The 11882-nt window shown below is 44.3% G+C and overlaps 1 protein-coding gene across 1 annotated transcript in view; it reads left to right on the forward strand.

Annotated features, from left to right (window-relative positions):
* The window catches only part of LOC143117493 (uncharacterized), a 42431-nt gene extending 36936 nt beyond the window's left edge, over positions 1-5495 (forward strand). The window contains exons 22-25 of the mRNA XM_076279241.1: positions 291-536; positions 768-905; positions 2659-2871; positions 5220-5495. Of these exons, the coding sequence (XP_076135356.1) occupies positions 291-536; positions 768-905; positions 2659-2871; positions 5220-5495 (873 nt within the window). The remainder of the gene's footprint in view (positions 1-290; positions 537-767; positions 906-2658; positions 2872-5219) is intronic.
* The last annotated feature ends 6387 nt before the right edge of the window (positions 5496-11882 follow it).

The following is an 11882-nucleotide window of genomic DNA, read 5'->3' on the forward strand; positions in this document are numbered from 1 at the left end:
AACCAGCTGCTTGCTGCTGTGAGCTTTTGTGGTAGCTCTTCTCCCTTTGCCATGTGCTTGTGACACACCCACCATCATGTGTGTGTGTGTGTGTGTCTCTGGAGGCCATGCAGCTTGTGTTATTCTCCCCCTTTCACATGTTGTGTTTGTGACACGTTGGCGTGCACATGTGTGCGTATAAAGATGTGTGTGTGTGTGTGTGTGTGTGTGTGTGTATGTGTGTGTATATGTGTGTATGTTTCTGTGTGTATAAATGTGTGTGTGTGTATAAATATGTGTGTGTGTGTCAGGAGGCCCTACTTCAGGCCCATCAGCTGCGTGAGTGCAGGGAGCAGCTCCAGCGGGCAGCACAGGGTCTGCAGGACATGCGCAGCCGCTGTGAAAGCCTCGCCGTGCAGCTAGAGGAGCGCAGCATCCTGGGCCAGGAGAAGGTCCGACTCCACTCCCTTAACACCAGCCCACACTTACACACGGTCAACAACACAGTCCTGCACAGCTCCTCTAGTCTGCAGGAGTTAGTTGTGGATTGTTCTCACGTGGATTGAGTTGTCACTTTGTATTCATCTCTGAGTACAGGAGCAAAATGAAGTCTGCTGATAGTGGTGCTCTGTGTACTTAAAAAAATGTTTGAGAGCATATAGTAGATCGTGAATATCTGTGAAGCATTTGTATTATCTGATGAAGTATGTGAGGCATTATTTTACCCCCAACACACATACACACACACACACACACACTCACACACCCCTCCTATTGGCCTGTGTCAGGAGAGCCAGGTGTGGCTGCTGGAGGAGGAGCTGGACAGGGCGGCGGAGCAGGCGGTCCAGACCGAGGGGAGGCTGCAGGAGGCCGTGGCCACGCTCACCCAGGAGCTGGAGGCAGTCAGGAGGCAGCACCAGGCAGAGGTGCAGTCTAAACACCACCCACACAGCCACCCAGCTCAGAGATGAGCACCAGGCAATGCCCAGACAATGCCAAGTCTTTGTAGTTGTAGTCTTTGACTGATGTTGTGTACGTCTTCAAGTATTTATCTGCCTCTCCTTTAGCAAAAACTCCTGACCTGACACCTCTGCTGGATTGACTGAGTGACATCACGTCACAAACGTTGTAGAATTCAAAATAACTCTGTGAATCTTTGGTGTGAACTGGCCTAAAAGTATAAGAAAAACTTTGTTACTGGACTGGATATGTCAAACTTAGAAAAACTCCACCCAACAAACACCACCAAACACAGACTGACATCGCACACCGATCTGGCCGGCATTTGCCTAGGCCGTGTGCAAGCACCTCCACAGGTTACTGCAAGCTGTTGGGTCTACTGCTGCCATAGGACTTAGTTGCAGCTCTACAGCTTAGTAGTACTAGGCATATAGTTTCAATACAGGCATATCATATAGAATATTTACATCAGCCATAGAACCTTCAGCCTCCAGTCAGATAGGCTATCCAAACTTTTTGTTCTGGGACCAACTCAGTATTTCTTCACAAATGTAAGGATGCAGTTGCTATGTAAGTGAATAAAATGTAATTGAATTTATGCAAGAGAAATGCAGTTCAGTCACAAAACAGTCCTACTCTGTGGAGAGGAAGATGTAGACATTTTTATGGCCTCTAAGTGAGAGGAAGGGGCCATATCCAGGCCGTAATGGCCTCTCCCCATTTTCCACTCTCTCTTCCAAAGATGCGCACTCACAAACTAGCATTTTCACATCAAGTCGCTTAACCGTCATGTTAACCGAGTTTGCTTTGCAGTGGCCCATATCTCAGGAGATCAAGGAACGTAATTTGCGTTGTAAAAGTAGCTGCAATTGTCCTATCAGTTTCCTCACAATTTGATTTCTGCGCCGCCTAAGAGTAAAACAAATGGTGTGACATCGGTCAGACATCCGAGGTTTGTGCAGTAATGGAGAAACTCTTAAGCGGTCCTGTGAAGGACTCCGGTCAGCTGCAGCAGTCACCCTGGCTCCAAGTGCATTTTGGATGACTGTAATGCATAGCCCCATTCTCAGAGTACGCTTCAAAAACAAGACAACGGTCTGCGTATTGTTATGTCCGTGTGCGCTGAAGAAACAGTTCTTACAGTAATTGCAGCATATTTGAGAGTAAAAGTTTCAGACACATTAACTAATTTGGGCAAGTTTCATTTTTCATGAGAATCTTGATTGCATGCAAATGTAACCTAGATGTTATGTTTCCGTGTTTTACACTGAGAGACAACTGCTGATCTGTGGTTTTGTGTTTTTCCTCCCTTTTTAATACTATTCTGGATGTGTGTGTGTATGTTTGTGTGTGTGTGTGTGTGTGTGTGTGTGTGTGTGTGTGTGTGTGTGCACATATGTGTGAGTGTGTGTGTGAGAGTGTATTTTCATGTATATATGAAGACTTTGGTTCCAAAACGCTATATCTCCGTTTTTAAAAACATTAAAAAGTCATGCTATTTAATTGTGTATTTCAGGTACTATCAATCAAGTTGTGTTGTTTTAAATGAGTAAAGATAAATGCAGTTCTACTGGAATGACTGAAAACCAAAATGTAAAAAAAAATATTTATGAAAATTCATTTAAATGGTTATAGCATTTTGGAACCAAAATATATATATATATGTGTGTGTGTGTGTGTGTGTGTGTGTGTGCATTTGGCCTGTGTGCTGGCCTCTAGCTGGCAGCGCTGCAGGAGAGCCAGGCGGAGATGATGAAGGCTTCGGAGTGTGTGTCCAGCACGCTGCGCCACTCCCAGGAGCTCCTGAGCCAGGAGCTGCAGCAAACACGGGCCCAGCTGGACGAGGCCCAGCGCAACGCCGCCGCCCTGCTGGCCGAGCTGGGTACCCGCGAGCACCTCCTGCACAGCACCAGCGAGGCTCTGCTCCTCAAGGTGGGAGTCCGGCAGCAGCAGGAGCTGTCACATGAAATATCACTGATTCCGGGTCGTTCTGGGTCTCTAGCACATTTAACCGTCAAACTATGATGATAATAGAAGTGTTGACCATTTCCGAGCAAACTTTCCCATTAAATATTCCAATGGCCCACAGAAATGTCTGGAGTCAGCCCAGTTCAGTAGAAAAATGTGCTCTATTGAGAGGTTGCTATAGCTACAGTACTTGCCTATTTCATGATTTATGGCAATAAACACTCCAGTAAAAACCACAACCATTGAGGATTCCTGACTGACCTGCGCTGAGGATATCTTCCCTCTCATTCCTTTTAAAGCTCTTGTTTATATTGTATATTTCCCCTTCACTGTTTCATTGATGGACAGTTCAGGGCCCAACTAGTATAGTTGAATGATTCCATGTTGTCACGTGGAAGTCCATGTTGTAAGCAACATATTGTATAGCTGCTGGAGGCAATGTGTACTGCTTTTCTAACCTTTACCATAACGGCTGCACGCTAACAACACAGTTGTCAGACAGGAAAGCCAGTTTCTCTGAAAGTTTCTTGGATTGATTGGCATAACTTTAATGGCAGAAATGAAAATGTCAAAACATGTCTAGCTAACAGTATGCCCTGGCCTGGTCACTGTGAGAGTGTTCCTCCTGCAATGGCAGGGACTCCTAGTACAGCCACTGCAGGAAAGGACTGGGACTTCTTCCAAATAGGCCCACTACTATCAGCATGCACACACACATTAGCTGTCTATCATGATACAGTCTCACAACTATGCCAGTGAAAGTATCACATTCAAAACAGTAGTTTTACAAAAAGGATCATTATTGATTAATGATTATTCTTTTGACTCGTGCCTTCATTCATATAAGTAGCCTAATAATATAGATCTTTTTAAGACTAACAGACTAACAGCCCTGGGCAGGTTTGTGCACATTACATCCATATGTGTATGGCCCTATGGTTAGAGCTAATCCTCGCAAATACGTGGTAGTTGTAGTAGCAAACGTCTAGACAAGTAGACTATGCAGCTTATTCTTCGTCATTCAATTATGAGGCAACAACCTGTTTGTTTTGCGCAAGGACAAAAAAACGGCATAGTCATAGGCTACTGATAGACATAACTGAAGCATATTTATTTGGAGAGCTAGACACTGTCTAGGCTACTTGGCTGATGAAGCATATTGAGCAAGGCCGACAGCCGTTTGGATGAACGGCTGCTCTGGACTTTTCCAGAATGTCCTGATTGCCAGTGCGCCCCCTTGCCACCGTCATGTTGCCATTGCTTGTTGGGTGGACCATCAACTTGTTCAGAGTTTCAGTGTGTGAAATATTTATCACATTTTATTGAATGTACCAGATACAACAAATTGGATTTTCAGACGTTGGTTAACTTACTCTACAGACTGGAGGTTTTGAAGTTCTTGGCTTCATAAGGTTTGAAGTGAATAGCCTGTTTAAGTCTGTCCCAATGTTAATTCAGAAAGCATGGGCTCTCTAACTTAGGGCCACTAAGAAACAGAGCCTCTATTACTGGGCTCTTCCCTGAGGAATGGAGAGACATCTGTTTTTCCAGATAACTCTGGAATATGTGCATAAAAAGTGAACGTTTGTAGATGGTTCCATAATACCCTAATGCTGAGTGAGCTCATCTTGCTTTATGCTTCTCCCATTGCAGTCTAGAACTCTTACACAAATGCTTGTTTGCTTCGATCAAGATGTATTTACAGTTAGCCATAAATGACCAACAGTATTGTCCAGTTTTTATCAAGAATGTGTGCTTGCTCTCTTGGCATTCATCCTCCAGGTAGTAATTTGTCAGTGTTGTGTGTCAGTGAGCTAACTTGTCTCAATTGCATTGTTTTTGGGCAACACGGTAACATGGCGTGTTTCATCAAGTTTTGATGTCACACCGATCAGATTAATTAGAGTTGTTGACACTTTGCTCTACCAGTCGAGTTAAAGGAACCCATGCTAGTATTAGAGTTACAGGAAACCATGCAAGTGTTAGAGTTACAGGAACCCATGCTAGTATTAGAGTTACAGGAACCCATGCTAGTATCAGAGTTACAGGAACCCATGCTAGTATTAGAGTAACAGGAACCCATGCTAGTATTAGAGTTACAGGAACCCTACCCATGCTAGTATTAGAGTTACAGGAACCCATGCAAGTATTAGAGCTTCCCATATACATGAACACTTCATAACTGCAAATACTTCAATGCATACATACCATGAATCATCAATGCACTTAAATAGCACAAGCATAAGCATCTGTCTATAAGCATAAACATAGATCTATACGCTCATATGACTCTTTTCCTGTTACTGCCACAGGAGTCAGAGGTCACCCGGCTGAAGACTAAGATCTCCAGCATGGAGCGCGGGGCCGAGCTTAGGAGTCTCTCACAGAGCGTGGGGCTCCCCCTTCCAGAGAGATGGGCCCACACCCCAGCCCCCAGGCCCTGGGCAACGGACAGGGACGACAGCGCCGGGGATCTGCCCTTCAGCACGCGGGCCGGTGAGGAGACCCATCTGAGCCCCAGACGACTGACCGAACACAAAGCAGACAAGGCACAAGGCAGCCTGTTCACTGGACATGGGACACCTTGAAGTATCCACGTGAGTGGAAAACACACGGCTCTCCTGCTCTACATTTTAGGTCTGAACTGCACCCAAATTTTCTGTTTTTTTCTGTCGTATTTCCTGAGAAATTGTAGTGGAAGAGCCTCAAATTGCTTTAGAGGTGGCGCTTCAGAGCGTATCTATCAACTATTCAGGCCTTGAATGAAAAGGAATTGGATCATTGCCAGATCTCCATAGTAACTTTTGTAAGCATTGAAAAAACAGATAATTTACAATAAATAACTGAAAAAGAACCTCAAAGAACTGAGTTGCTTTATTGATTGCCCTTTGTTTCCTGAGTCCAGAATGTGGTCCACCTACAGTTATGCAATGCAGTGCATTGGGGCCTTGACAAAAGAGCTTGTAGTGACATTCCTTCCTCTAATTAGACATCCCATGCATGGAAATCGGGCTGCTGGCACAAGGCCCTGAGAACAAATCTGCAGCCCTCCAGTACATCCAGTATCATGGCTGCTCTTTCTTCTCCTCTGTGGCGCACAGAGGAACCCAAATCCCCCAAACCAGACCAGTGGCTGGGCCTCTATCCCAGCCCAGTCAAAGCCACAGTGGGTTGTGCTGTGGCCGTGAGATGAGAGCCCAGGGAGATTCCGGACCAGGAGGGGGTGATGCTGTGTGTGTGTGTGTGTGTGTGTGTGTGTGTGTGTGTGTGTGTGTGTGTGTGTGTGTGTGTGTGTGTGTGTGTGTGTGTGTGTGTGTGTGTGTGTGTGTGTGTGTGAGAGAGGGAGAGAGAGAGAGAGTGCATGTGAGCTCATGTCTTTGTGTGTGTCTGTATGTGTGTCACTGAATGAGTGTGTGTGTGTGTCTGTGAGAGAAAGAATGTGTGTGTGTGTGTGTGTGTGTGTGTGTGTGTGTGTGTTTATAGACACCACACTCAGCATAGTTCCTCTGAGGGGCTACATTGGGCTGCATAGCCGTAACAGACATTTTGAGGTGAGCGAGAAAAATGAAACTTTCAGAGAGAACTGAGAGCGTGCTGGGCCTTTTGAACTGAAATGTAAACACATACTCAGACACGCACACACGTGCACACACACACACTCAGACACGTACACACACACACGCACACATAACATAACTCACTTTCTTCACCAGTGCTCTGGTCTCAGTCCTCTTAGTAACAGTCTCTTTGGTGCTTCACTATGGAGAATGACAACAAGCACAGAGTTAGTGTTAGTTGTGGTATGGGCAGAGGCTAAAGTTATGGCAGTGGCGGCTGCTGCTGATCTGGTGAAACGTGGCACTACCCGCTTGGCAGCGGAGAGCCGGGCATTAGCATGGCTGTGCTGTACAAGAGGCCCGGGCAGGAAATGAGAGCAGAGCGAGGCAACATCTGGGGGCCATTCAGCCCTGATGCGTCGTCCAAATCCTCCGCCCCCAACCCCTTCACCCCACTCCTCCCTCAACCTCCGTCCTCTTTAGAGGATGCTTACTGGAAGAGTCATCAGTGTTATCATCTCCAGGAGCGCACTGACCACAGCACAGCACCTCGCCTCCTGTGAGCGCCGGCCATACAAGATGAGAGCATTTCTACTCCCTCCTCAGCGGTCCGGCCTGCGCTAGGAGTGGACTCTCTACAGCCCCCCTCACCACACTCCTCGAGGTGAGAGAGCCGCCGGGGCTAACAGAACTGCCCTGCCGCGTTGCGCTCTGACCTGTTATGGCCTACCCTGCCCTCCTCTTCTCTGCTCCTGGCCTCCTTGGCAGTTGAGCTGAGCACCTTGGGAGGAGTGTGAACCACCGTGCCCCAGCCTGCAATTGGCTGGGCGTGCAGCACAAGCGTTGCTCTGCTCTGCTCTGCTCTGCTCAGCGGGCGGCGAGTGCCAGAGTAAGTTTCCACTGCACTGCCGCAGGCTCAGAGCTGGCTTTGCGCAGGCTCCACTCCTACCTAGCCTTCCCTATCGAGTCAAAATAAAAGCTCTGATGAAATCATGGGCCTATATGCAACAGGAACCATGCGTTATGTAACGGTGCAGTAGTTGAGAAAAGTGTAGCGCTAGAGTTTGACAGTAATTCAGCCAAAGATAGAGAGGTAAACGTTGAGCGGCGGCACACTAGCAACATTCCATTCCTGTCTTCCGTCTGTTTACACTTAGCAAACGCTTCTGTCCACAGCGACTTACAAAAAGGGGCCAATCAAAGTGCAGGGTGACAAGGACGTGTTAGTGTTGCAATAAGTACTCCTCACATAGAATCGAGTACACTACACTGTAACCCTGACCTGAAGACAGTGTGTGAGTGTGTGTGTGCGTATGTGTTTACGTGTGTGTGAATGAGGATGGATGTCGAATTTGTATTTGAGCATGTGTGCACGAAAAATGTGTTGATTCTGTTCTAAGTTTTGTCTGTCAGCCTTTGAGGCTGTCTGTGTATACACATTGCTTCTGACTATTTGAGCACCATTTCTTTTTTTTATTTTTGTGAGGTGTGACTTTCTGTGTGCGTGTGTCTGTGCCTATGTGTGTGTGTGTGTGTGTGTGTGTGTGTGTGTGTGTGTGTGCATGTGTGTATGTGTCTGTCTGTCTGTCTGTGTGTGTTTGTAAGGGTGGGTCTCGGCAAGCTGAAAACAATGGCCAAAACTGCTGAGGCTGCTCAGAGGGGTTTAGCAGGCTGCTTTGCTCACTCACCCCTGGCAAGTGCCGATGCTCAGTCATCCGAAGGCCGGAGCGTCAGAAGCCTCTCCCCACTGCCACCCTGCCACGCGCCACAAACCCACCGAGCCAGCCGCCAGGGACGGATCCTGAAATAACCTCAGGGCCCACCTCATGCTGTACCCTCAGGTAAGGGATAGGTGGTCTGGGGGCCTCTGAGTGTGGAAGTAAACAGAAAGAGACGCACTCTGGAGTATATGGTCTTGATTTACTGGAAGCAAGTCAGTAGATGCATGCGTTTCAGCTCTAAGCCATCTTTAGCGTTTTGAATTAAGAGAGAGTATACACATGAGAATGCATCTCCTGTTGTTTAGTATCACAGTTGTTCTTTATTCACTCCTGAAGACTCTTTTTATACTTGGAGTTGAGCGCACCTGCTTTTTCTTGTTGGGATTCCCAGTGAAATGGTATAAGACGTTTAAGTTTAAATACTTTTTTTTTATTTGTAATTGTGGTAACAGCTATTAGCCAAAATATCTTAAATGTTTTCAGAATCTCCCCCATCCACTGGGCGCCAGTGGGCTAATGCAGGTCACATTCACACTAGGCCCTACTGATTCATGCAAACGTCATCTTAGATCACAAGTCACTGTGTGTTTTTTTGTAAATAGTTAATATTTTTCTGTGAAGACAATAGGATCAGATTGATGTATTACTGCAAGATTACTTATTATAGGAAGAAGGAAGTCAGTGGTCAGAAAACTGAGCTATAATGCGAGATTGGAGAAGCCATCTTAGACTTGTGTGCATTTATTTTAGGAGCACTCTCAGACTCAGTGAAGAAGAGACGCATGTGCAAAAAGGTGTGTTCTGTGAATAGCCCAGTGTATACGGTGTGGGTGGGTGGAGTATTAGGTGTTCGTTGTAGTTAGCTTTCTTTCTCAGAAAGTTATGAGTGACACAAATCACATGAGTGAAGAAAGTTCCCTGTGTAGACGACTTCTCTTAGATTCCTTTTGGTCTGAGTCACTGTGGTTGTGAGTGAGTGACTAAGACTGTCCAGACATGCTCGTTAAACTGGCTTCCTAGAGATTTTCCCTCCAGTTAAAAACACTATTCTAGTTGTCATGTACACGAGTAGTATACATAAAAGTAGTACAAGTAGTACAAGTACAATACAAACAAAACACAACACAATGAGTTTCTGAGGCGGAGATGAGTACTCTCTCTTTCTCTCTCTCTCTCTCTCTCTCTCACACACACACACACAGAATCTTACAAAAACTCTTTGTTCCTCTTTTGACTTCATACATTTTCCAACAAATATCTGTCACTTACACACAGGCGATGCAAGAACTGTTGTGGGATTTCTTCCCCAGTTTGTAAGATGCCTTAAAGATTACTGCCGCATCCTTGTAGGGCAGTCTCACTCAAATGCAGATTAAGCTGCGTGCAGAGGCCATGTGGCAGCTCTGAGGAGATCTGCGGGGAATATTAAAAGGAAAGCCCCCTCGCTGGCTCTTCTCTTTTCTTTAAGACCTGAACCACCTGGCATAGGATTCTAATTGCTTAACGGCTCTATTGTGATGTCATCAGCCCATGTTAAGTCTATAGGGAAATTTTGAGTAGTTTTTAATTAATAGTTTAAAAAGTATAAAAGTTACAAAGCTGAAAAATAAATAGCACCCATGTCCAGCCACAGAGGCCTTCTTCTGGTGCACAGGTGGAGAAGGGCACAGTGTGTGTGTGTGTGTGTGTGAGAGAGAGAGAGAGAGCATGCTTGTATAGGTGTGTATTGTATATTTACTGTAATGATAGAGAGCTGCAGAAGTACACAAGAGCTACCACAATATGTGAGTTTGTTCTTTCACTCTTTCTGTCTCTGTCTCTCTCTCTTGCATGCTACATTATTATGCATTATACTATGGATTACAGCTGAGCTAAACACTCCCCCGTAGACTCATTATGGATAACTGCAAGGTGTGGCAGCTTAAAGAATGCATGGGAATGCAGCCTTACCTGTACTCACGTGTTGTCGTGTTTGTGGGTCTGGAAAGTGTTCAGCTATGCTCTCTGACTTTTTATTAAACTGTACAAAAAAACTGGGTTGGATTTCACAAACATCCAGTGTGTGCTTGTTAGTATTCATGCACCACATTTCTCATAGCTCAAGTCCACTTTGAAACAACCAGACATTTGTATTCCTCACTCTATATATGATATAATGTAGCGGATATTTCCCTATCATCCACTGTAATGCTAATTCAAAGTGTATTGATAACTAATCAGTTATGCAATCCCATTCATTCTTCATAACAGATCAATCAACAGATCCTATTTCATTTTGGCTTGTTTTCATTCCGGCTTGTCATCGTTAAAAAAAAAACCTATCCAGATAAATTGCTCCATCCGGATAGAGTGAATTTGATTGTGGTTGGATGAGAAGTATAAACATATACCTTTCCGACACCCTATTGGTTTGTACGTGATCCTTCGCACCTGCAGTCAAGTCAAGTACAAGGTACAAAGACGTCCATGGCAGAGACTCAAGAGAACTTGAGTGAAATGTCCCAACCAAGCATCAGCGAGGAGGTTGGTATCCAGGAAGACCAGCCAACCCTTGTACATCACTGGCCGTTCATTTTCAATGGGCATATACATATATATTTTATATACACATATATATTTTTTCCCCTTACATTACTTTTACTTTTATACTTTAAGTAGTTTTGAAACCAGCACTTTTACACTATTACTTCAGTAAAAAGAGTTGATACTTCAACTTCTACAGAAGTATTTTTAAACCCTAGTATTGCTTTTAAAAAATGCTTAAGTATTCAGAAGTACAAGTATGCGTCCTTTTTAATGTATTGTAATGTAATGTTTATTTGGTCATTACAGTAATAGGATATACATAATTTGGTCACTCATAGGACTTACATCCAACAAAAACATTTTACCTATTTTCATAACCTTGCAACTGTTCAAATGGATGCAATAATATAATTTAAATCATTCTCTGTTCACAAACTCTGTTTAAATCATTCTCTGTTCACAAATCTAAAAAAAATTTAACTGCCAAATACAAAACCAGATAAGTCATTTTTGAGTAGATTATTTATTGTTTAATGATGTACGCTAAATATATAGCTATGTGGTGAATGTCAGGTGTGAATTTAATTCCAATTTCACAATGATCATGGAGGATAACCTGGTTAACACCAGAGCATTTCTCAAGTCTCAATTGCAAAAAGGTCTGTGTAGTTCTCCCATGCTACATGGAGAATGTTTTGATAAAGAATCTATTAGGTTCGTGTAGTTCTCCCAGGCTACATGGAAGATGTCCTGATGAAGAATCTATTGCAAACAGGTTCGTGTAGTTCTCCCAGACTACATGGAGGATGTTCTGATGAAGAATTTATTGTCACCATCATTATCACAGCCAATTCAGCCAAGTTTAAATTGGACTATTGAAAAAAATTTTACTTCAAGATGGTCAATCGCATTATTGCATTCAAAGACTCAAATGTGGTTAAAAGTAAGGCATACAGACATGCTCATATTTCAAATGTAGTGGAGTCAAAAGTACAGTATTTGTCTTTCAAATGTAGTGGAGTAAAGTCTCAAAATATATTAATACTCAAGTAGGCCTACAGATACTCAAAAATCATACTTAGGCTATACAGTAATCAAGTAAATGTATGTAGGCTACCAGTGGCACAAAAAGTGGGTATGCGCTATATGCGGCGCATAGGGGCGCAGCTCC

This window comes from Alosa pseudoharengus, unplaced genomic scaffold, assembly GCF_046254945.1.
Source record: "Alosa pseudoharengus isolate Yale_2024_CS ecotype anadromous, Long Island Sound unplaced genomic scaffold, YU_APseudo_1.1 YU_APseudo_1.1_scf_11, whole genome shotgun sequence".
Classification (NCBI taxonomy): Eukaryota; Metazoa; Chordata; class Actinopteri; order Clupeiformes; family Clupeidae; genus Alosa; species Alosa pseudoharengus.